This window comes from Leuresthes tenuis, unplaced genomic scaffold (genome assembly GCF_036924035.1).
Source record: "Leuresthes tenuis unplaced genomic scaffold, fLeuTen1.0.hap1 SCAF_6, whole genome shotgun sequence".
Lineage (NCBI taxonomy): Eukaryota > Metazoa > Chordata > Actinopteri > Atheriniformes > Atherinopsidae > Leuresthes > Leuresthes tenuis.
Genome location: NW_027325360.1, coordinates 3,797,911 through 3,824,126, shown reverse-complemented (window position 1 = coordinate 3,824,126; position 26,216 = coordinate 3,797,911). Strand labels below are relative to the sequence as shown.

Genomic DNA, 26,216 nt, shown 5'->3' with positions numbered 1-26,216 from the left:
ACTTAGTCATCTTTAATATAATTTCTAGTTTGATTGTGTCTCTGTATGATTCTGAAAGGGTCAGAAATCTATCCCCAGACATATGATACCCTTCATTATGGGAGCTGAATGGAGCTTCGTTACTGGAGTTAATGGAGAACTCAAGTTATCATTATGTACCCCATAAATATATTTCTGAATAAACAGTTCATGAAGAAGAAACAAAACAGAGTTCAGAGCAAAATGCAGGTATTTTCAATGTGTGGTTAAATTTGTTCCTCCCACCGTCCAAAAACATGTGTGTTAGGTTCATTGGTGACTCTAAAATTGTCCTTAGGAGTGAGTGTGTGTGGTTGTTTGTCTCGTTTGTCTCTGCCTGGCCCTGTGATGGATTAAGCGGGTACAGAAAATGGATGGATGGATGATTAAATTTGTGTTTCAAACTGTTTTAAAATATGAGATTCTGTTCGATTGGTTTAGCCAATCTGTGAGCTGTATCATGTATATATAGTTCTGAAGTGTGATTGTTTGTACTTATTTGTACTAATTCAAAGGATTTTCTACTTTAATAAACCATTTATTTGGTTGGTATCTCTAACAAAAGCAAGAATTGTTATGAAAATTTGATTGAAGAGTGCATCATAGCACAGAAGCAGCACTGGTGAAATTACCGATGATCTCCTGTTAGCTTCTGATAGCGGACTTGTTTCTGTGCTTGTCCTGTTGGATCTCAGTGCTGCATTTGATACGATCGATCACAGCATTCTGTTACAGACACTTTAACATGTTATTGGGATTAAATTAACTGCATTAGGCTGGTTTAAGTCATATTTATCTGATAGATTCCAGTTTGTTCTTGTAAATGAAGAACCTTCCTCACACACCAGAGTAAGTCATGGAGTTCCACAGGGTTCTGTGCTTGGACCGATTCTTTTTACTTTATACATGCTTCCATTCGGTAACATTATCAGACAGCATGGCATAAATTTCCACCGCTATGCTGATGATACTCAGCTGAACTTATCTATGAAACCAGATGAAACCTACAGGTTGGTCAGACTACAAGCCTGTCTTAAAGACATAAAAACCTGGATGACACCATTTATTAGCCATATAATTACTCTAGATGATATTTCCTTGGCTTCTAGTACTAAAGTGAGGAACCTTGGAGTTAATTTTGACCAGAATTTATCATTTGACTCGCATATAAAACAGGTTCCTTGGACTGCCTTCTTTCACCTTCGTAATATTGCTAAAATCAGGAACATCCTGTCTCAGGGTGATGCAGAAAAACTAGTTCATGCATTTGTTACTTCGAGATTGGACTACTGTCATTCTTTATTATTGTTCTGTCCCACAGACTCTCTGAAAAGCCTCCAGCTGATCCAAAACCCTGCAGCCAGAGTTCTGATGAGAGCTAACATCAGAGATCATGTTTCTCCAGCTTTAGCTTCTCTTCATTGGCTCCCTGTTAAATTCAGAATAGAATTTGAGATTCTTCTCCTCACATATAAAGCTCTGAATGACCGAGCTCCATCATATCTTAAAGATCTCGTAGTTGAATATTTCCCCAACAGAGCACTTTGCTCTCAGGCTGCAGGTTTAATTGTGGTTCCCTCTTGATGATTTCTCCTTTTTTTGTGTTTCTAGTTTAATGGAAAACCAGTAGTAATTGGCTGATTTTGATCTGGTTTGAACTCATAATGATTTTACGCTGTACTCCTTACAGCTGCCCCTCCTGTTGCTGCTGTCTCTGTGTCCTGCCAGTTCACTGGAAATATTCAAAATGACAAAACCTGGTAAGAAGGAAGTTGAAAAGAAATGTGTTTCTTACCCAAGACTAAATATACAGTGAGACTGTGTCTATATGAGTGTCCTCAGCATAATAACTTCCTCATGAAGTCAAAAGACATGCAGGTTGGGTCAACTACTGATTCTCAGTTGGCTGTATCTCAGCTCTAAGAAGAATAAAGTAGGAATTTAAAAAGTAATTCTACTGAGAATAAGTAAGGTAAGCATCCATCAGAGTGTTTCACTTCACTTTAAGATAATTCATTCAACAGTCCACTTGATAAATGTGATACAGTGTGTTCAGACATTTTATATCATTACTGTATCTTAATTACACAGAAGATAATGGTCAGTCTCAGCTAAATGTGAGTCAGGTTATGGGGCTTTCACACAGGATCCAGTGTGTGCTTCGCTCGCTGGGGGGTAGCTTCCTTGACTAGTAAGCTGGAAATTACAGTTTCAAGAGCAGAATGTGGAAGCATAGTTTTAATTTGTCAGAGAAACTCACACAGTAGGAAAATGGCAAAAAAATTAAGTGAAGTGAAACTGCTAAAGTAACCGCAAAAGCAATTAAAAATAGGAAATAGGAAATGCACTGAGAAAACACTGAGAAATAACAGAGGCAAGAGAAAGAAAGTAATAAAGACTAAATAAAAGCAACTGAGGAACAGCAAAGGCTACAGACTACAGAGAAAATATAATGTAAAAATAACAAAAAGCAACAGAAGTAGAAAAAACTGTGAAACAAATGGGGAAAACTTTATTTTATTCTTTTCACTTATTTCCAGATTGTCTCATTCCCACATTAGTTATTTCATTAAATCTTTTTTCTATTCTTAATGGAAGCCACAATTTTTATTCCAACCCCAACCAACTTTTTTTAAATACCAAACTTAACCAAATAGTTTCTAAATTGAAACATTTTGATTACCTTAAATGACAAAACTGATAAAAGTATTATTTAAGTTGAATTTACATTTGGTTTTGTATCTTGACATGTATGCCTTTTGTCTTTATCTACCATCCAGTCTCTTCACAGAACCAAAATCTGACGGGTCAAATGTTTCCTGAGATCACAGCTAAAATATCAATGTCAACTTATCATCTTCAGTCTGTTTCTCTGTTGGAGCAGCACCCGGTCGACCCTCCTTCCACATTCGATGATAATGGCAAACTGAAATGGCAAAAATGGCAAGGTTATCTCCCTGATGGCGCCGTTTCAATTTACAACACATATGCTGGACGCACTGATTACATCTGCAAATACAAATGTCATGCCGGCTTCTACAACACCATGGACTCTCGCTGCAACTATCCAGATAAAGGCTATGGGAAATATTCTTTCTCATTTGAGATTCTTGTGAATGAAGATCACTTTGAGAGATTGGAGTGGAAGGAAGGTTACTATGGTTCAGTGCCACAACATCCAATCAGAACTTGCGCCGATAAAGAAATCTATGTTGGGAAGAATAAGTATGGTCTAGGGATGGTGCACAGGGACGATAAGTCCTTTTACCTCCCCTGGGAATCTTCTGAATATTGGTACAGGAGCTATGAGGTTCTGACCATTATTAAGGGTTTTGAAAGCCAGCATATCTTTGATTTCACATATCACACTGATGAAGCTAAAACCGTAGAGTACCCTCCAGAGAACATGGAGACGTCTACCATCACTAACTATGAATGCAGTAAAGTGTCTAAAACAGAAAGTCTCACAAAGTCAACCATGAACGAAAAACGGTGGGACATCACTGGATCCATTAGGCTCGATGTCAGAACAACTTGGACTGTTTCCCTTCCTGCCATCGCATCTGGAGAAATTGAGTCAAGCATTGGTGTTTCCTTCCAGTTCTCGGGAGGACGTACCTGGCAAGATGTGTCCTCCCACACTATTTCTATCACACTCAGTGTCCCGGCAAACAGCCGCTGCAAAGTCAAAATGGTGGGTTACAAACACAAGACGGACATCCCTTTCACGGCACACGTCAGCCGCACCTTCGACGACGGAGAGACCAAAACAGCAACCATCACTGGAACGTACCGCAGTGTCCAGACGGGAGAAATCCGGACTGACGTAGACCGCTGTGAAGCTCTACGTGATGCCACAGCTTGCTGATTATATACAATAAGATGGCTCACATGCATCATGACACCTCTGATTTGCTAAAGTAAATATGATGACAGCTTTCCATATAACTCTGCAAAAAGATCTAATCTAAATGATTAAATTTGTTTGATGTTTCAAAATATATTCCGATTGTATACAGAGAATAAATACAGCTTTTACTTATAATGTTAATGGGGATATAATGAAGTGATTTGTCCTCTGTTATTATTCATTAATAAACTCTTTTTAACTTGTGTTCGTCTCACTATAAATTTGTATTTAAAGAAGAGTCTAGTCCAGAAAAAAGAGGTACATGTGTAGATCATCATATATTTATGTGCAAAATTAAAGGTGACGAACATGTGTGTGACATACTGATGCTTTATTGCAAATAGCAATAAATCAAATCAAATCACGTATAAATAGGGCTGCAATTAACGACTATTTTGATAGTCGACTAGTCATCAATTATTTAAACGATTAATCGGTTAATTACTTATTAAAACAATCCAATTAAAACTGAAAAAGGACACATTCAAGCCATGTTATATCTTGATTTTTTTAACATTAACTGAAAATGCTAAGAAGATGGCTGGCAGTAATTCACCAATAGTCACATGAATACCAAAAAGTGAAAAAGAACAGCCTGGTTGTGACTGTGAAGTTGAATAATACAATTTTAATGTTGCACTTTAATGTTAAAATCCAAGACAATTACGCTTATTTATAGCTAGCAGGCTACGCTAACAAGTTAAATATCTCACCATGGTGAGCCCACGTCTCCCGGAGCTCCAACCTGCTTCATCTTCAGATGTTCATGCCTGACAGACGTGCTCCTGTGATACCTGAGGTCGGCTTTACAAAACTTGCAGGTAATCTATTTTTTCTGGGTGTCGAGGGTGAAATGTTCCCAGATCCTTGACACTTTTGGACGAGAGGACGATAATTCAGCCATTTCACTGTGTTTCTACAGGTCATCTCCTGCTATTATTTACCGTAATGGCATGAATCTCTAAGCAGAGATAGGTAGGAAGTGAGATGACTCACTCCGTACGAAAAATGATGTTCAGCTCAACAGCGTGAAAGAGACGCATGATGGCGTAAACGACAATTATCGACAATTAAATAAGTCGGCGACTAATCATGTTATCGATTTTTGTCGACTAATCGTTGCACCCTTACTTATAAATCACATCCAAAACCACCACAGTTGACCAAAGCGCTGTGCAGAAAATAAGCTAAAATAAAAGTATGGATGGATTAGAAACAAAGTAAAACCTAATAAAAATGCAAGGCAAGTTTATTTGTATAGAACAATTCAACAACAAGGTGATTCAAAGTGCTTTACAGAGACATTAAAACAGAAGAAATAAAAAGCATGATTTAAAATTTAAACAAAAGAAGGAAATAAGAACAATAGATAAAATCAGAAAAAAATATATATATGAAAGATAAAATCAGTAGTTAAAACATGATTCCGTTTTGAAACTCAAGCTTATTCAAATGCAGCTGAAAATAGATGTTTCTTCAACCTGGACTTAAATACTGAGAGTTTCAGCTGATCTGAGGCTTTCTGGGAGTTTGTTCCAGACATGTGGAGCATAGAAGCTGAATGCAGCTTTCCAGGTCTGGTTCTGACTCTGGGAACTGATAAAAAACCGGATCCAGATGACCTGAGGGGTCTGGAAGGTTCATAGTGGGTCAGGAGGTCACTGATGTATTTTGGACCATTCAGAGCTTTATAGACCAGCATCAGAACTTTAAAGTCTATCCTCTGATGGACCGGCAGCCAGTTTAAAGACTTCAGAGCTGGACTGATGTGCTCCACGTTTTTGGTCAGAAGATAATAAAATGTTTAAGAGCGGTGAAAATACTAACATTGTTCAATGCAGTTAAAGGCCAAGGAGAACAAATATGTCTTCATTCCTATCTTATCAACTAACCTCGAGCGGTGAAATCAGAGGAACAAAGAGGAATATATTCAGGTGCCTACAAATGTAAAGCATAAAGCATACAAAATCATTTTTAAATTAATTCTGTATTTAACCAGTGAAGTGAGACAAGAACGAGGATGCTACCTCTGAACTCTGAACCAGCTGCAGACGACCTGATTGGTGTCCAGCTACAAGTCCTTACAATTAAAGCTGTAACAAATGTCTTTAAGTCATTTTACTGGAAAGAATGGATTTCAATTTGGCTGCGTTACATAACTGGAAAAAGCCACTTGAATATGAGTTCTGAATCAAATATGATTCCCAAATTCATGGCCTGGGCCTGAAATTTGAATGAAAGTGGCTTTAAGAGGCTTTCTACACGTACTGAGGAGTTAGGGGACCAAAAATAACTTCCTCAGACTTTCTAGAATTTAACCGAAGACAGTTATTGGTTATTCGGCATTTTACCTCCTGAAAACAGTTATGGATTTAAACTACATACTACATATTGGTTTGGGCTTTGGTCCAGTAAAGGACAAGCAAATCTAAGGTGGTTCAGTCTTGGAGAATAAGGGAGATATTGGGTTTCCTGGTAGAGAATTCTGCAGAATCCTGCTTAGTGAGCTGGGAACCGAGGGAAATAATGACAATTACACATAATATTACAACACTGCAAACCCTTTTCCTTAGAAATGGGGAGTCCGTAGAATCTATTTGAATTCACACCAGTTAACAGAAACTGTTTGTAACCATCTTGTCATGAAATCCTCAGACAGTTACATGCCAGCGGTTCAGGGCCTGTGAAGTTGCCTGCGTGTTGAAGCATCTTGATATCTTACCTTTGGTAAAAACAGGAATTATATCAGTTATTATCGGGCAGTTGTGTGGCTTCAGAGGACCAACTTCTTCATTTATGCAAACATGCATGAGGAACTTAGATGCCCACATATCACATCTTGAACATGACACAGCTATGTGATTATCATACTATTTTTGTTGCTTAAAAAACAAACTGGACTCAAAGAAGAACCCTAATCATCTATATCCAGGATATAAAGAATTAAGCATCAAGATCCTGCTTTGTCCTGTGAGCCGGAAACCCAGATTAATTATAGACACTAAACATTCACCAAGAATCCAATTTAAATCTGATGATTCACTTTTTCTAGTTGGTTATTTAAATGTAATTTGATTGCAATGCTGCTAATACCCCAAAATCTGAACTTTACATGACAAATGTCCCTCTGTGGACAAAGAAGGAGACATAATTGTTGCCCTGAATAGCAAATCTAAAACTTTTAAGATTCCCTAAATGATTCAGTCACAAATATACCACTAAGAGCTTTCCATTTATATGTATATATGAGTACGTATATGTTGTTCCTGGGATCTGTTGGAGCCTCTCTTCCAGTTTGGAGGTCACGGCCCCGAGCCCAGTAACTGCTGCCTTCACTTCCCACATCTTCTCAACTTTCCCCTTTAGCCCTTGGTGGGTTTTTTTAGCTTCCACCACAATGTCTGGTTGGTTGACCATCACCTGTTTATCAGTCTGGATCTGGAAGTCCCACAGGACCATAGCTCTGTCATGTTCCTCTACCCTGGAGGTATCTCCCACTTTGGCTTTGGGACTTCCTGCCACTTGGTTGTGCAGCTCCATGGATGCCGTACCTGCCTGCATGTTACACCCAACTGTCTCAGAGGCCTCTTTGCACAGCCTGTACCTGGGGCTCTGTCTGGTGTGGTAGGACTGGATAGTTTAGTGGTATGATTGCCACCTTTCATGTGGGAGATCTGGGTTCAAATCCTCTGCATGAAAGGTACTGTCTCCAGTAGGGGTCCTTAGTCAAGACCCCCTTACCCTATCTGTAAGTTGCTTTGGATAAAAGCATCTGCTAAATGCATAAACATAGACTCTGGCCTCTATTGTTCTTGTGCTCAGGGCCTGTTCTTGAGCAGCCATTATTACTGCCTCTGCAGCTTTTTGTAGCCACTGAGCCAGCTGCCTGAGACATTCACTCAACAGTTCATCACAGAGGGCCATCTATCCGATGTATTCCTGGCTCTTGACACTGACTAGCCCCTCCCTCTTTCCGCTTAGCGTACAATCTCAGGATGCCGGGTTTGAGATGCACTGTGAGGAGATTTCTTGTCTGGACATCATTGGCTTCTATCTCCTCCTTTGGTCAGGTTATTTTGCCAGCAGGGTATCTGATGACTGGTGTTTGTGTTGATGGCTTTGACTTCGATCTTCCCATTCAGACTCAGACTCTTCAGAACCCGCCTCATTCATTGCAGGAGCTTTGTTGTGGCTGACTTCCTTGCAGCTTCCTCATGGTTGCCATTTGCCTGTGGGATCCCACGGTATTTATAGGTGTCATGAACTTCTGCTCAGGTGACTTCTGTTAGTTCAGCCCCTTCAGTTGTGATCATCTTGCCTATTATTCGACCACATTTATGTCGTTCCGATGTCCTTGCTGTATATCCCGGTGAGCTGTATCCCTGGCTTGATGTCATCCATGTAGAGAAGGTGGCCGATGCTTTCTCCACTCCATCGGCACTCGTTGTGATGATGCAAATGAGGGGTTCACTTTTAAAAATCTAGTTTATCTATCTCATTTGAATTTATTCACTCATTTTTCTTTCAACAAATTATCTATGGCATGGAAACGGGCCACAGATCAATGACTGTCATGCATTTCTGTGCCCTCTAAGGACCAACTTCCTCTTTCATGCAGACACACAAGAGGAACTCAGATGTTTGCTCTGTTAACAACTATTAGATCTGTTAATCAGGGCTGTTAATCTTTGCTGATTTTGTCAATTGACCATCTTTATTAGACTATCTGACAGGAAGCAATTCACAAATTTGTGAAGTCTAGTTTATGTTCACAAATGAATGCACAAATATAATAATATTTATAAGCATGTATGCCACAAAAAGAATAGATAAAAGATAGAAAGTGTGGATCATCAGACATGTGTGGCTTGCTCTTTGTAGTTTGCAGCTTATTGATAACCTGTTAGGAATCAAGCTGGTATGGATAAGGCCAGCAGTGATGAAGTGTGGAGGTACATGAAGTAATGTTATATTACCCTTGCATAACTCAGAGTTATTTGGAAATGTGTGCAAATATGAAATAAAGAAGTCGTGCCAATGTTACGTGACATTTCTGCTCCTGAGTGATTGACTAATACAGATGCAAGTGAGTCTTCGATGTTCTTAAACGTGTGCTTCAGACAATGAGGGAGCTGTTTCTATATTTGGTATTAACCACGGATTGGTTCGTTCGAAAACTTCCCCTTCGGTCGCTTGAATATTAAAGGCCGTGCAAGCTGAGATGAAACTGATTTGGGGAGATTTTTGCTCCCTGAAACAGTACCTTGGCTGGTTCATTTGACCAACTTTTTCTTTGTTTTTGGCTCCTGTTCTTCATCTGAGAAAAGGTTATACGCTCATCTAGTTCAGGTAAACAAAACTGCAGATCCCATGTTTTCTTGACATTTTCTTTAAAATATCAAATTAAGATAACTTTTGTTCCCAGACTATTACTTTGGGTGCTGTACATGACCTGGTATTTGAAGGTGAAACTAGAACTAAACTAGAAATGGGGACATGCACGCCTCACTGCTAAAGCGTTGGCAAAGATACATTTAGTCTTTTTAGATTGGACTCTGAATCAATTTTCTCTCAACTGTTTCTTGCATTTTCTTGTGCAAAAAGTTCAGTGGTTTAACAGGAGTGGGTGGTTGCTTTGATACTGCATTTTAAGTTGGTTGTAACAAACAAATCATGATTATACTCTGTTACTCACAGCTGCTGTTATCATCGCTGCCCTCAGCCTCTCTTCAGGACACCGAAGGACCACTCAGTGAGCAGAAATGGTAATAAGAAAGTAAAATGTTGTGTTTATTTGTGCCTCTCCTGAGGATAAAAATAGTTACTTAAGTTCAGAGAATCTTCAAGGGTGCCCTCAGGAACTATTCTTCTTATAAAAGAAGATAAAAGTGATCTATATGAGATAGCATTTTAATTGCTAACCCTAATTTGACTTTTTTTGTCTGCTAAAATACAGGCTGACAGGTATCCTAAACTATACATAGTTTTTGGAAATTCACGGTTCAGTGAAATGATTTTTAAGTCTGATCAGAATCCAAAACTAGCCAACAGATCATGCTGTTACCTTTAGGCCCTTAATGATGTTAAGTTGCTGTGCAGTTCCTTATGCAACCAGTTCATTGGTTCATCAGTACGGGCCGGATAGTGAGATGCTGCATTTTAAAGGGGAACTCGGGTATTGTAACAATCTAGACCTCATTTCTGGCATGAAATACGTTCATCTACTCACCGAGAACAGATTGGTGAAAGTCGGCGTCCTTCGGGAAGATATTTAGATAACTGGAGATCGCTGTATATCCACATAACGGAGTGAACGGAGCCTCTAAATAAGGCATTATCTGTCTTTATTTCACCAATACTTTAAGAAGAATGAATGAATGAACGTGTGCTATAGCTCTGTTAGCTCATAGCTGCTGTTATGTGGCTACTTGCAGCTACAGGAGAGCTAACGGAGGGATTTCTACACAGGCACTCTACTGGGACCACTTCATCCACACGCCCCCCTGCAGCACAGTTTATTTACTCCGTGCTCTGTGACAGTCGGCTAACTTCACACAGAGTTTGCTACTGCTAGTTTTGTGCAACATGGCAGGATATTTATCAGATTTTGACAACGTGAACGACGACTTTGAGTACGATGAACGTTCTTACAGGAGTGAATGAGCTGTGCTGCAGGGGGGCGTGTGGATGAAGTGGTCCCAGTAGAGTGCCTGTGTAGAAATCCCTCCGTTAGCTCTCCTATAGCTGCAAGTAGCTACATAACAGCAGCTATGAGCTAACAGAGCTATAGCACACGTTCTTTCATTCATTCTTCTTAAAGTATTGGTGAAATAAAGACAGATAATGCCTTATTTAGAGGCTGCATCCTCTAAGCCCCGTTCACTCCGTTATATGGATCTCCAGTTATCTAAATATCTTCTGAAGGACGCCGACTTTCGCCAAACTGTTCTCGGTGAGTAGATGAACGTATTTCATGCCATAAATAAGGTCTAGGTTTAAAAATACCGGAGTTCCCCTTTAAGTTGGCTGTAACAAATCATGATTTTACTCTGTGTTACCGACAGCTGTGGTTGTTGTTACTGCTGACTCTGTCCTCGGCCAGTCTTCAAGGAACTGTGAGGGACGCCTCACTGGCCAGAGACGGTAAGAATGAAATAGTGTTGCTAATTTCCAAATCTGTCTTCACGTGCACCTTACCTGCGATAAACAAACTTTTGTTTTGCTCATAGCTGGTTAAGTTTAGGCCAAACCTCCCACTAGAATGCTTTGTTTTGATTGTCATGCAGGCAGTGACTAATCAAGAGAAAACTTCTGCAATTTGTCAACTATAACGACAAAGTTAAACAACAGCCCGCAGAAACGTAAAGACTGAAGGGGCTGAGAAAGTATTCAAAGCCCAATTCGCAAGATATTTCTTTCAAATAGATAGAAGTATCTATCCATCTGTAGGATCTGTACTGTTTTCTACTTACTTTGTTGTGAGAATCAAAACTAAACTTGACTTGAAGCAAAAACCACACAATATAAAACAGATAAGAATCTGTCAGAGATACAAAGGAAAACCTGATGTATATGTTTATACATATGCTGTATATACAGAAGCAATGTACGCCTGGTTATCAGTAAAATGGGTCCAGGTGTGGAAGCAGATGCAAAGCTAAACTCAACAGAACAGAATAGATAGTAGGATTATCCAGAGGCAGAATGTAAACTAATGATAATAAAATACAGAGCAATGAGATCAAAGTGAAAACTTAAATGCAGAGCAAAACCAGCCCAAAGGCCATGACACCAGGTAGCAGTGAAGATTTCAGTTTATTTTCTTAAAACCAAAACACCGATTAATAAAATCTATCATTTAAGAAGACTGTTTATCCTCTGTGTTGTTCTTAAATGTGTGTTTCCTTCTTCTTCTACACAGTTTCCTCTCTGAACCCAAATCTGGAGGACATGGTTCCTAAGATGGCGGTCAAATCAATCAAAACAATCCATCATCTCCTGCCTTCCATTGAGTCAAGACTGGAAAGACAGCTTCCGTCTTCCTCCTCCGTGTTCGATAAAGAAAAAGTGAAATGGGTCGAATGGGATGGTAATCTCCCCAAAGACCCTTTTTCAGTTTACAATGCAAAAAAAGAAGAAAATGAATATGTCTGCCGTGTTAGATGCAATGTTGGTTTCTACAACCCAACATTGGATAATAAGTGCCATTATACCTCTGATTCAAAACAAATGTCTTTTGGTTCTTTTTATATCCTTGTGAATGAAGATCATTTTGAGATGCTGGAGTGGAGGAAGAGTTCTGATGTTTCAGATCCTAAAGATTTAGTCAGAACTTGCCCAGATGAAGAGTTGTATGTAGGGAAAAATGAGTATGGTTTGGGGAAGGTGGATCTAAAGAAAAAAAAACTATATTATGCTCAGGATCAAGAAGAAAAGCAGACAGGCTCCTACGATGTGTTAACCATCTCTAACGATCTTGAAAGCCAACTGGTGTTTGATTTCAAATATGAAAATAACAATCAAGAAATCGAGAAAAATTCTGCCCCAACAATCATGAAAACCTCTACCGTCACCAACAAGCAATGTGTGGAAGTGTCGAAAACAGCCACTCTATCAAAAACAACAAGAAACGAGAGAAGGTGGGACATCGGTGCTTCCCTCAAGCTCGGTGTGAAAACCACCTTCTCTATGAAAGTTCCTATCATCGCCTCTGGAAGTGTGGAGCTTGGCCTTGAGACATCATTCGAGACCTCGGGAGGAAATACTGTGTCAGAGGAGGTCTCTCACTCTGAGACCATAGAGTTCAAAGTCCCCCCAAACCACAGCTGCACAGCCAAAATGGTGGGTCGCAAGTACAAGGCAGACATCCCGTTCACTGCACACCTCAAACGCACTTACAAAAATGGGAGGTCCGGGACAACGACCGTCAATGGGAAGTACCACGGCGTTCAAATTGGAGAAATTCATGTTGAGCTCGAGCGCTGCACAGCCATACCTGGAGCACAATCTTGCTCTAAACCTGTAAAGCTTTAAAGCACACCTGGTGGTAAATTAAAACTATACTGCAGGGTACAAATTACCAGAGCAAAATCGTTCATCCGTCCATTTACATTTCTTATGAGCTACATTGTGGGGTTTTTTTTGTTATTATCAGTAAAATTAACATAGAAAATATGAGTTTGACCATCAAAATTATCAGAGAAATTGTCCTGAAATAGATTCTGGATTTGGGCACATAGTTAATCAGCAGAAATATTTCATGCAGGGGACTGTAACACAGATATAAATCAGAAATATATGTTTGTGCAGATCCTTTGAACTTGTTACTGTTTAATAATCAACAATATAACTTACTTGTAGAACTAATCCCTTCCCATTTCCTTTGTGACCTGAGCTTTTATGGATGGATTTTTTATTGTTGATTGCATTTAGCTCTTTAAGGCAATTATTTCACTCATTTTCCCTTCCAAGCTTACGACTCTGTACCTGTGCTTGATGCGCTCTATGACTGATGATGCTGTTTATCATATGCATTTTTTTTAGGATTGTATGGTCCTGTATATGCATTAAATACAAGTTTTGGCTATTGCTCATATGCATAACAAATAAAAAACAGTTTCTGCACTTAAGCTCACAGTTTGATACAGACAGCATTCGCTACATCTGTAGAAAACTTGTTGCATTTTGTTTTGGATCCAATAAAAGTGAGAAACTACTTGCTGTTTGTCTGTGGATTAATACGATGTCATTTCAATCAATAATGAATAATTCAGCTGAGCTTTTTGTATAGCGCCAGTTCACTACATCGGTCAAGAATGAGCCAGAACAATGTAAGTCAAATTATAGATACTGTCACGATCCGTGTATTTTATGGTTAGTCTCTGTTAGTTTAGCCATTTCCTCACCTTTCCTCAGTTCCCTCCTGCCAGTTGTCAGCTCCACACCCTTCACCTGTGCTCCATATCCTCAGCTGTACCTTCTCACTAATCACTCTCCCTAAAGTATTTAGTCTCCCAGTTTTAAGTTACCTCCTGGCTCCAACTCCCGGTCTGCACCTGGGTCCTCCTTCCTCACCTCCACTTCAAACCTTGGAATTGCCCGTCCAAGTCCAAGTCCAAGTCCAAGTCCAAGTCCAAGTCCAAGTCCAAGTCCAAGTCCAAGTCCAAGTCCAAGTCCAAGTCCAAGTCCAAGTCCAAGTCCAAGTCCAAGTCCAGACAATAACTTCAAAGTTATTGGCTGACCAGCCAAGTTTAGTTTGTCAGCGGCTGTATCTGTAAATATAATCCAAATAGATCAAATTCATCCATCCATCCATCATCTGCCACTTCTCCGGGGGTCGGGTCGCGGGGGCAGCAGCTTTAACAGAGAAACCCAGACGTCTCTGTCCCCGGCCACTTCCTCCAGCTCTTCCGGGGGGACCCCGAGGCGTTCCCAGTCCAGCAGAGAGACATAGTCTCTCCTGTGTGTCCTGGGTCTTCCCCGGGTCTCCTCCCAGTGGGACGGGCCCGGAACACCTCACCAGGGAGGCGTCCAGGGGGCATCCTAACCAGATGCCACCTCATCTGACTCCTCTCAATGCGGAGGAGCAGCGGTTCTACTCCGAGCCCCTCCCGGATGACTGAGCTTCTCACCCTATCTCTAAGGGAGGCGCAGACACCCTGCGGAGGAAACCCATTTCGGCCGCTTGTATTCGCGATCTCGTTCTTTGAAATAAGTAGTAATAATGTCATATTATCAGTATCATATATCAGTAATAATTTAATGTCGTGTCAGCTGTTTATCCAAGATGATAGTGTGTTGCTCTTTGATGGGCCTCAATAATGCTACAACTTCAGATCAGATTAAATCAAATTACTGTGAAGAACTGGCACCTCATTCATTTCTTATTCAATGAAAAGGACAGAGAGGCTTCAAGAGTAATAGAATAAATACATTTGAAGACTGTTATTATGTTACAGGGTGGTCACATTAAAGCTTTACAAGAACACGTGATATAATGGTGATGGTGAAAGAGTGGAGAGCAGGAAGTGCTAAATACAGCGTGGGCATGTGGTCCTGAAGAAAGTTATGAACAGTTTTATTCAGATCATTTGAAGAAGTGAAGTTACAACCAACTGCATGATAAAACGTCACAAAACAGTTTCAAGGCAGCTGAAATTCATGTAGCCTCTTTAAGAGATCTCTCAGACTACCTGTAAACTACTCTGAGAAAGATATTCTGAGTTCAAACCAAACCAACACATCCAAAATGTGTGAATTCTTTATATATCCAGCAGAGGGCGCCAAAGGCTAAAGAAAAATACGCATCACGGACAGTTTCCTGCTGAGCTCATACAGCAGTGACGTAATGATCAAGCGTGATACATTCAAACTTTGATCATGAAGGTGTTTAAAACTGAATATAAATAAAACTTTACAAAGTATTTTGGGGAAATTGACACATGTGACTAGGATAGTTGGCATAAAAAAGGCATCAGGCTGATTTGGGATGTATAGCAGGGCAATAGACTGATGTCCTTTCAACAGCTCCAACAAAAATACAACATTGCATCTGAACACTCTTCAACTCTGTAGTTTTATTCTGTCAGAAGTGAAAAATCTCCACACAGGCACCGAATCGAAAAGAAAACACATTTTCTCCCTCATTCCTATTCGCTGCTCTACTCCTTAGATCCGTCAGAAATAATGGAGGGAAAGCAGAAGTGGGAACGTGATCTTGGGGGGCAATTTATCGAAAATGACTGGCATGAAGCAATGAAATCTGCCAAAACCACATTTAGTTGTAGCCGAATGAGAGGAACCCAAAATAGGATACTCCACAGATCCCGCATCACACCGTTCATCTTTAACAAGACGGATAACCGGACCTCTTCCTTTGCATCAAATGTAAATGGTCTGTTGGGACATACATTCATTGCTTCTGGGAGGGTTTTGGAGCAATGTAGCCGAGGAATTGAGTGAAATGAGTTACAAAGGATGCTGGCCTCTTCATATTAAGCTTGCCTTCAAAAAGATTATCTCTGAGTAGAACAGATTTTAAACTTTGTGACAAACTTCTGTTTCTAGATGTGTTTAAAGCGGTGAACAAACCTCCAGCTGTCACACAATGGTACCAAGAAACGCATGAAGTTTTACCCTTAGAAACGAAATGAGACAAAAAGTCTCAGAGAATTAAAGGTGCAGGTATTATCTTGCAGCTTTATAACTTGCTGATCCACACCCAGATTGTGGCGGTAAAGCAGAAGAAGAAGAAATTGGCTGATTACTCCACACCTGTAGTCATTGTTCACCTCATACTCACCAGTTTGTCTTAGTCCTTCTGTGGTAGGTTTCCCAGTCATTTGTTCACTGTGTGAAACTGAATCTATGCTTCCTGTCTGTTTGCCTGATGCCTGAAAACCTTCGTTGGTCCATGAAGTTTCTGCTCATTTAGACTGTTTCTGGATTCTCCCTTTTCCTTGAAGACTGTTTAAATATAGACATAACTCACAGGTGTATAATATATTTAACTTTGAGCAGGTGTGCAGACAAGATTTATTCACTGTGAAAGTCAACGAAATGTCACAGCACAGCGCTTCTCTTTTTGATTTCAATTCCTGATACAGATAAGTCCCCATACATTTCTATTATTCTCTTACCTGTAATAAATGTTTATATCTCAGGGTGAATGTCAATGATAAGATAATCAGAACAGAGAAAACCCATGCTGAGGCCCAGGGGTGATATCAGCTAAACAACAAGAAACTTTGATGTGACCTTGACCCTTTACACTCTTCCAAAGGACTGATCACCCATGCACTGGCCAGCTAATGTTCAAACTAATATATCCCTGAACAAGACTCCTTTGTCAGCATCTTGGTGTCAGACACCAACACTAAAGGAGAAGCAACATTTTTGGGGGAAATTCACTTCAAGTCAAAGCCTAATGGCCTCAGCTTGTGTTTATTGCTCAAAGTTAACTCACCGCCACAGTGAAAGTGCACGGTGTGCTTTATGAGTCAGCCATAAAGCAGCTATATAAGCCTGAGGCAGCCGGAGGGTGGACTCACCGGAGAGCGACGGGACTGTAAGGGTGAGTTCTGTTCACTCTCTGTCACCTTCACCCAATTAAACTCATGCTCAGACTTGCAATGACTATATTTCCGTCTCCAGGATATTAATATCGTCTCCCCAAAATATTTTATCCTGTTTTCCTGAAGTTTAAGGAATGAAATCTTTAAAGAAAGCTCACCTGTTTGTGTGTGATTTCCAGATGAAGTCGTCAGTGTTGCTGCTGTCAGCTCTGCTGACTCTGTCCTCAGCCGGCCTGCAAGAGGTTGTAAAGAAAAGCGTGCAGCACAGAAAAGGTGAACATCATGAGAGTCATAAATTAACTGTGTGCGATGTCATCTCTCTGCATTTGATGAAAAGAACTGTGGTTTAGGCTTGTTTTCCTCTCTCGGGCAGTTTCCTTACTGAACCCCGAGCTGGAGGACCAGGTCCCTAAATCAACTGGTAATGACATCGCGTTGGGGCCCCTGACCCCTGCTGACCTGGAGCAGCTGCAGGATCTGCCTTCCTCCTTCCTCTTCGGTGATAACGTGAACCTGGAATGGTTGGCCTGGGAAGGCTCTGTGCCCAACGGAGCGGTTTCCATCTACAACGGCTACACCGAGCGCACCGACTACGTCTGCAAGTATAAATGCGAGGCCGGCTTCTACAACCCCAAAATGGGCCCTTATTGCCGCTATCCTTACGGAGATCGCGAATATTACGCCCCCGAGTTTGAGATCCTGGCCAACAAAGATAACTTTGAGTTTCTGGAGTGGAAAGAAGGTTCTTATGGTTCCGTACCACAACATTCAGTCCGGACCTGTGCAGGCGTTGGCATCTATGTTGGGAAGAACAAGTACGGTCTCGGTAAAGTTGTTCCTCAGTTTGAGGCCTTCTTCTTGCCGTGGGAAGGCGATGAGTACTGGTATAAGAAGTACCAGGTCCTGACCATCAACAGGGACGCCTACACCCAGACCATCACTGATGTCAGGTATGCCATCGATGAAGTCGCCATTTTCCAGTACCCTCCTGAAACCATGCGCATCTCTGGAGTCACCAACAACGAGTGCCAGGCCATAGTGAAGACAGTCACCATCTCCAAGACGTCAGAGGTGGAGACCACCTGGAACATCGGCCGATCCACCATGCTGGGCATCACGGGGAGTATCACAGCCCAGATTCCCTTCATCGGCTCCGCAGGCATTGAGCTGGGCGGCGAGAAGACGCTGCAGTTCTCCAGGGGAACAACTGTGGTGGAGTCGCTCAGCCACTCCGTGTCCGTGGAGCTCACAGTCCAACCAAACCACTCCTGCAAAGTGCGCATGGAGGGGCGCAAGCTCAAAGCTGACATCCCCTACACGGCCCGCCTGAGTAGAACCTACCGGAACGGGGAGACCCAGTGGACGTCCATCTCTGGGACGTACGACGGCGTCCAGATTGGAGAAGTCCGGGCCGTGGTGGACCGCTGTGAACCTGTTCCTGATGCTAAACCCTGTCCTTGAAAGACTCATGAAGACACAACAAATGTTATCTGAAACATCTATGATCATGAAAACGAATGACGTCACAATAAAAAGAATGTCATGCAAATGTTGTGTGGACTGCTCTCTGGAAAAGCTTTAGATGCTGAACATTTTTATTTTTTATTAACCTTTATTTATACAGGTAAAATCTCATTGAGACCCAGGGTCCCATTTGCAAGAGAGACCTGTTTTAGGCAGCAGCAAAACACAAAGTTACAGATTAACTGAACATACAAGAGACAAAAAAGAGAAAAAAGAAAGAGACAAAAACAAAACAGGAACACATGATAATTAATAATAATAAAATTAAAGAAAAAAGGAACTAGTTAAGTACATGTGCAGACCCCCACTGACTGTCTCACCAGCCTTCCTACAAGTAATTTGAAGTCCTCTAGTGAAATAAAAGTGGACAGCTTCAGCTTGTTTCATGTTGCAGGCGCAGCATCAGCAGTTCAGTACGGACTGAGGAGCAAATGTGATGAAATCCAGGGACCGGAGGCTGTGATCAGACTGTTTCCGTGTCAAGTCTGTGGACAAATAGGAGGGGAGTAGTCCAATGATGGATTAGTAGATAAACAGCTGCCAGTGGGTGGTTCTGCGCATGGAAAGTGAAGTGAAGGGGAAAATATAGTTAAAAATGTTAAAAATCAGCTTTTTGTTTCACAACATACATTAACCGTAAGTAATTAAGTATATTTACTTTAATGTTGTACTGAGTTACGGTTTTTTAACCCTATCCCTAACCCTTGTGCTAATTTTAAGTAACTTTCTTCAAATATTCTTCATCGTTTGGTGGAAAATTGACCTTTTTGTCCACTTCATCCAAGAATTTGAGGTATGGATTGTACTGGTGACATTAAAAAACGTAGCTTTTCTTTTATTGCTTTTAACTCTGACATCTCAAATTGTGCCCATGTATCACAGTGTTTAGAGATTATCCTTTTAGACATTATGTTTATGTTTATGTTTCTGTATTTATCAGATGCTTTTATCCAAAGCGACTTACAAATGAAGATATAACAGCTTTATAAAAAGCTAACAATAAGCTACATGGAAGGAACCCAGGAGTCCGACTCTGTCAGAGGGGACAGAGCAGAGATAGGGTGCAGGCATAGAAGGAAGTGCAGAAAGATAAAGTGCAGAGATAGAGGGGGGAGGGAAGTACAAGGTAAGTGCTGGGATAGGAGATGCTCTCTGAAGAGCTGGGTTTTCAGGAGCTTCTTGAAGATAGACAGGGACGCCCCTGTTCTGGTAGCGCTCGGTAGGTCATTCCACCATCGTGGGACGACACATGAACAGAGTTTGGATTGTCTTAGGCGTGGTGTAGGAGCTGCTAGACGACAATCCTGGGACCAACGGAGGGACCCAGTTGGGACAGAAGCCTTTGGAAGAGCATTCAAGTAGATGGGAGCCGCTCCATTAAGCTCTTTGTAGCTAACATCAGGGACTTGGATCTGATGCGGGCGGCTAAGGGCAGCCAGAGGAGTTCAATGAACAGAGGGGGGACGTGTTCTTTTAGGCTGATCCAAGACCAGACGCACCGCCGCGTTCTGGACCATCTGCAGAGGTTTCACAGGCTGGAGACCAGTTAGGAAACCAGTTAGGAGACCAGTTAGGAGACCAGTTAGGAGACCAGTTAGGAGACCAGTTAGGAGACCAGTTAGGAGACCAGTTAGGAAACCAGTTAGGAGACCAGTTAGGAGACCAGTTAGGAGACCAGTTAGGAGAGCATTGCAGTAGTGAAGGCAGGAGATGACCTTACCCCAAACTCCCAACTGGCAACAGCACTCACAGCAGGACAGCAGCAGGCTCCTCAAAGACTGCTTTGGGGCGTTCATCTGGTCTCCAAAATCCCCAATCTGAGGGTCTCTAATGAATCTGTGGGACGCATTCTTAATCCACAAAGAACCTCACTGGGTCCAGATAACTTATCACTAATGTTCTGGTACCAAACAACCAAAGACACCTCTTATATGTCCATCCCCTGGAAGGTCAGAGCAGTTCTGCTGGAATGAAGAATAACTACTCAACATTATAAAGGAGGCCATAAAGTTATGGGACGTTTGCATCCTCATTAACATTAACTGATAGCAGTTTAATATTTGAGGTTGGGGTTAAGTGGGACTTTTTTTTATCATCCACTGTAAAATGCTGCTATGTCACAGCCCACTAAGAACTGTGGTTTAGAGACCTCGTAATTTGAGACATGGTTTCACAACCTTCTTTGACAGGAATTGTGATGATTGATGAGTTTTCACTTAGTAACCTCCTTATGATGCAGAGGCTCCTCTGATGTGCTTCTTCTTGCCATGATTTGGTGCAGAGAAAGCTCCTTTTTGCCCAAAATAACAATCAGACATAAATCCGATGGCATGCCGCTTCGTCTGCTGTGTTCTGCTGGAAACATGCTGGAAAAAGCAAATTCAGATAAAGAAGAAAACATGAAAATAAATGTGCTTGGAGAGGAAATAATAGAGAAATAAATACATGTACACATTTTAAAAATATACAATGATTTACTTAAAAATACATTTCAAAATTACTAGAAATGCAAAAGAAAAAGTAAATAACAAATACAAAAGAATAAATATATGAGTGATTAGATATTAGATAAATAAATCAATAAAAGAAATTGGAAAAATAAAAGTATTAACATAACGTTAGACAGCCACAGTTGGATATTTAATTAGAAATATGCATTTATTTAATATTCTATACATGAATTATTCTTTTTTGCTTTATGTCAGTAGTTTTTATTGACATTTGAATCTATTTATGAAATAATTTAAATATTCTAGTATTTATTTTCTATTGTGGCTGTTTCGGTTCTCCATACATTTTCTCCACAGTTTGTAGAAGCTGTTTTTTTTTTTTTTTGCCAACTGCTGAACCTCTTCTAGTCCTTATTTTTCTGAAAGACTCCACCTCTCAAAGGTGCTCCTTTTATACCCAATGACTCATTGACCTATTCAAACTCAGCCACAATCATTCATGATACTGTATGTTTTCTATGTTGTGTTCTGAATAAAAGTTTGAGTTTTATACTCAGAGGACATTTAAATCAAATCAGGAAACATCATCAGCTGTAAATCTGATTGAATAACTTTTCTTTTCTCTTTATGCCCGTCAGAAAAACACTGAATCAGAGCAACATGATGCACTGTTCTTCAGCTCCGACATTCAGCTGAATGCAGCCGATGGTGCGGACGCTGCAGTTTCACTGTAAATGACCTCCGCGCTGCTCTTCCTTACATTCAGACCTCCATAAAGAGAAGGATAATAACTGTCTGTGTAAAGGACACTCGCAGATGGCCATGACCCCATCGATTATCAATGATAGCGCTGTGTGAGGAGACGGAGCTGAGCTGCCTGTCCTCTGCTGCGATCTTGGCTGCAGACAACATTACGCAACAAGGCCGCCTTGATCAATGACCTACTCTTACAAGAGATCCAATCAAACGCTTTCTGCCGGTGCTTATCTCACAACACAGCATGCTGCCAACAGTCGACTGAATGCAGCAGCACTTTGGACATCTTGCAATCTTCTGTTGCTCACCAGATACTGGACGGAAAGTCCCAGCTGAATTATTGATAAGGCACCGTTAACAGTCTGATCAAACAGTGTTTTTCACACAGGGTTCACTAAAGGATCTTGTTATCATCGGTGTTACACCACCCAGACGCTGCAGCTGGAGGGTTTCTGGTCAAGGACAGCATCATCCAACAGGCTTACCTGATTACGTGGATTTTTCTGAGTCATCACATTTATCTGGGTCATATTTTAAAGAAACAACCTGAACCCTTCAGTCCTACTGTGTGTAAATGATGGGAGTCCCTTCCATCCATTTTGCACTGAATATTTTGATGACATGTATGTGGTTTCACAGTCAATCACTACTCAACTGTGCAGGTGTTTGTGTTGGACAGAACTTACCCCCAACACCATCAGAAATGCACCAGGTGGCTCTTTTTTGGTTGGTTTTCGCTTCATTTTGAGGCTCAACCAAAAATGAATGAATGGATTTTCTTCTTCCTGTAAGTCGTATTGGACTAAATGCAAAATGTTTAAGGAAATCATGTGTTTAACTTGTTGTTTTTCACATCACTTTAGATAAACACAAATGTTTTTCACTGCCAAAAATGGCCCAAAACAAGAATTTAATGGGAATAAAAATATCTACACCCCCGTTCAAAAGTTTTCCATGAAAACTCACACTTTTATTTATCAAATGAGTTGCAAAATTAATAGAAAATATAGTCGAGACATTGACAAGATTAGAAATAATGATTTTTATTTGAAATATTAATTTTGTTCTTCAAACTTTGCTTTCGTCAAAGAATGCTCCATTTGCAGCAGTTACAGCCCTTTGGCTTTCCAGCTGTTAATTAGTTGAGGTAATCTGTAGAAATGTAGACGATTAGCAAACAAAGTACCATTAGAAGACTGGAGTGATATTTGCTGGAAATGGGTCTCTACACAGCTATGTAGATATTTCATTAAAAACCAGACGTTTCCACCTAGAATAGTCATTTACCACATTAACAATGTATTTCTGATTAATTTAATGTTATTTTCATTGAAAAAAACAGTGCTTTTCTTTGAAAAATAAGGACATTTCTAAGTGACCCCAAACTTTTGAGCAGTAGTTTATATATATATATATGAGATTAAATAAAACGTACAGATTAAAACCACACGGTGCAATGCAGCTGCATAACAGACTGTATTCTGCATCTCATACTGGATTATTAACCAAGGTTTTCAGGAGTCTGATTAGAGCTACATAATCCAGAACTTCATTTTGTGACTCTGTCCTTAAGTGAAACCAGTGGCCGTACTGGTCAGCTCCCAGTAAGAGTGCACATAACTGCTTTCTACCTCCATAATAATCCCATATATGAGGATTCGTGTTTGGGCTTCTGCTGTGAGTCTTTCCTCCAGCACTGACACATCAGAGCGTAAACTCTGGATCAGCCAGCTGAGGAGCTGCTGGTGCTGCTTCACCCGGTTTATTGGGGGCAATAAGTCTGTGGGGAGGTTTTAAAACTCAGCACATACAGCAGGAAGCGTCACTGCAGCAGGAACCCGTCGAGGTAAAAATAACAGAATCAAATAAATCTTATATCAGAATGAAGTATGCAGTTTAATGGTTTAAAGTGTTATTTTCTCTTTCTGTAAAAGAAGTAATAAATAGATATTTGGATGATTTGTTATATATTTTAACATAATGAGGCATTCAGCGACATATTTTGATGACTCTTAACATGAAAACATGATAATAAATACCTTCATTCTTCTATTTAACCTACATGAAGTGATTTACTTTATGCTGTAAATGAGGAAATATTTTCATTATGCTGTATTTCAATGTTCAAGTGATCAGAACTGTATTGTTTTCCAGTAATTAACTTTGTGCTTCTTTGTGTTTAAAGTTCAAATGTTAAAAGTTTAGCATTAAACCTTCATTCAATGCTGAAAAACAAAAGTTATGGGAGCCTTTTAACAGGTTTATAGTCACAGTATTCTGACCTCTGCAGATATTTAGGAGGAACTGCAACATTTAACAGCATTTAGCTTATTGCAACAGTACAAAATATCTTAGAAGTACAACATGGTGAAAATTAAATAAGAAAATCAGTTTCCATTTTATTGGTAACAGTTGTAAGTTGTTACTTCATAGTGGGATAATGTATTTTTTAAATGTAACTGAATTGATTTCATTAACAACTGACCTCATATATTGTGGATTAGTTGAAACTGTAGCAATATTCTTCATTTATAAACGTATCATGTCTGTAATTACTGTAGATATATGAGGAAATATAAGCAGAAAACTAGCTCAAGAGTGATTATACTTCCACAGTTAAACTGATAACCAGTGTTCCAGGTATGACTGGAAATAAGCCTGTAATCAATGGAGCACGATTCATTCAGAAAGCAAGAATTATGTGAGAATAGAGATGTGGGTCTTTTGTTTTACCTGAAAAGAAGCGGTTATTGTCACACATAAAACTGAGGTTGACTCTGTTTATAAGTGTTAATTCTGTTTTATCTAAAAATGTAAAAAGCAGAAAGGAGTCACTGACTTTGAAAGGGTTTTATTTGTTTCATTTTGCTGGGTTTACAGCTTTTCCGCTGTATATTCTTCTGATAATGATAATAATGTTTTCTCTGTATCCAGATGAGGTGGTATGCCGCTGTTGTCCTGGCAGTGCTGCAGCTCTGCAGCCCAACACTGCAGTCTGACCCCCTGCTCTCCATCTCCCAGCTGCAGGGCAGCCAGGAGACGCCCAGCAGTGAGTCGCACCGGAAACCTCCAGCTTTAAACTAACACTCTTAGCTTCCAGATACACAGAAAATACACAGGAATGCACTGTACTTTCTGCTCTCATTGCAACTGAGCAGTGACATGATCGTCTTAGTTCCAAGTCAGAGTGTTTTATTCCAACTCCTGCTTCTTTCTGTCCTCTTTTCAGAGCCATGGCTTAACCCCGCACTGGAAAACGTGTTCCCGTCCCGTGAAGTCACCAACCCTCCCGTGATTAGAGAGCTTCCAGACGCAGAGACGGCCTCACACTCCCTCCCCATGTTTGATGAACACACCAACCTCAAGTGGGTCACTTGGAGCGGGTCTCTCCCAAATGGTGCCGTCGGCATCTTTAATGGTTACGCAGAACGCACAGAATATGTGTGTAAAGTCAACTGTGAAGCCGGCTTCTACACCCCCACCAAAGGGAGCTTCTGCCAGTATCCCTACGCAGATAAAGAATATGCCTCCTCCAAGTTTGAAGTTTTGGTCAATGTGGACCACTTTGAGTTCCTGATGTGGGTTGAAGATTCGTATGGCTCGGTCCCACAGTATGCCGTCAAAACCTGCCCCACCTCAGGCATTTATGTGGGCAAGAACAAGTATGGACTTGGCAAAGTGGTACCTCAACATGAGGCATTCTTCCTCCCCTGGGAAGGCGATGAGTACTGGTACAAGAATTATCAGGTTCTTGCGATCAACAGAGATAGCTACAGTCAGCACATCTCTCATGTAGAGTACGCCATCGACCAAATGGAGCTTTTCCATCATCCTCCAGAGGCCCTGAAGCTCACCAAGGTCACAAACCTAGAATGCCGAAATGTGCAGAAGACAGTGACGCTGGAGAAGACAACCACGATGGAGAAGACCTGGGACATCGGGAGGGAGACCCGGAATGGCTCCGTGTCCACCATGAATGCCAAAGTTCCCATCCTCGGCCCGGGAAACGTGGACTTCACCAAGGAGCAGACGGTGACCTTCACAGAGGGGACCACCGTGGTGGAGTCCATCAGCCACTCTGTTTCCGTGCAGCTGATGGTCCCACCCAACCACTCCTGCGCCGTGAGGATGGACGGCAGGAAGATGACGGCAGACATCCCGTTCACGGCCAGGCTGAGCAGGACCAATCACAACGGAGACACCCACTGGACATACATCACTGGCACCTACGACGGCGTGAGTGTTGGCGAGATCAACGCCGTGGTAGAGAGGTGTCAGCCGGTGACTGATGCTCCTCCCTGCTCCCAGACATAGAGATCAGTCTGTTGGATTTGATGAGAAAACTCATTCTGAAATAAAACACAAAAAAATCAAACAGGGTATTTTCTTTGTCTTCCTCCGACTGAGAAGTCCAGCAAAAAGTTAATTCCAAAGTAATAATACTGTCCAGAGGCCTCATTGCGCTCTTTACCCGTTATAGTTCAT

At 41.0% G+C, this 26,216-nt stretch overlaps 3 protein-coding genes across 3 annotated transcripts; all 3 read left to right on the top strand.

The window, feature by feature from the left end:
- Nucleotides 1–2,860: 2,860 nt before the first annotated feature.
- On the top strand, nucleotides 2,861–3,886 carry LOC140309003 (natterin-3-like). The gene has a single exon (XM_072386844.1). The coding sequence runs from the start codon at nucleotides 2,861–2,863 to the stop codon at nucleotides 3,884–3,886; it is 1,026 nt and encodes a 341-aa protein (XP_072242945.1).
- Nucleotides 3,887–16,988: 13,102 nt separating this feature from the next.
- LOC140309070 (natterin-3-like) lies at nucleotides 16,989–18,518 on the top strand. The gene is made up of 3 exons (XM_072386904.1): nucleotides 16,989–17,000; nucleotides 17,181–17,274; nucleotides 17,375–18,518. The coding sequence occupies exons 2-3, from the start codon at nucleotides 17,181–17,183 to the stop codon at nucleotides 18,460–18,462; spliced, it is 1,182 nt and encodes a 393-aa protein (XP_072243005.1). The 5' UTR covers nucleotides 16,989–17,000; the 3' UTR covers nucleotides 18,463–18,518.
- Nucleotides 18,519–23,436: 4,918 nt separating this feature from the next.
- Nucleotides 23,437–26,086, top strand: LOC140309069 (natterin-3-like). The gene is made up of 3 exons (XM_072386903.1): nucleotides 23,437–23,577; nucleotides 24,666–24,780; nucleotides 24,961–26,086. Exons 2-3 carry the CDS (start codon nucleotides 24,666–24,668, stop codon nucleotides 26,043–26,045), a joined length of 1,200 nt encoding a protein of 399 aa, XP_072243004.1. The 5' UTR covers nucleotides 23,437–23,577; the 3' UTR covers nucleotides 26,046–26,086.
- The last annotated feature ends 130 nt before the right edge of the window (nucleotides 26,087–26,216 follow it).

What these genes read in the sequence shown, in the direction of transcription:
- LOC140309069 (XM_072386903.1), top strand. Translation starts at nt 24,666, where the DNA reads ATGAGGTGGTATGCCGCTGTTGTCCTGGCAGTGCTGCAGCTCTGCAGC. An exon ending in CAGCCAGGAGACGCCCAGCA is followed by an intron (nt 24,781 to 24,960) that starts GTGAGTCGCACC and finishes TCCTCTTTTCAG; the next exon opens with AGCCATGGCTTAACCCCGCA.
- LOC140309003 (XM_072386844.1), top strand. Translation starts at nt 2,861, where the DNA reads ATGTCAACTTATCATCTTCAGTCTGTTTCTCTGTTGGAGCAGCACCCG.
- LOC140309070 (XM_072386904.1), top strand. Translation starts at nt 17,181, where the DNA reads ATGAAGTCGTCAGTGTTGCTGCTGTCAGCTCTGCTGACTCTGTCCTCA. An exon ending in AAGCGTGCAGCACAGAAAAG is followed by an intron (nt 17,275 to 17,374) that starts GTGAACATCATG and finishes TCTCTCGGGCAG; the next exon opens with TTTCCTTACTGAACCCCGAG.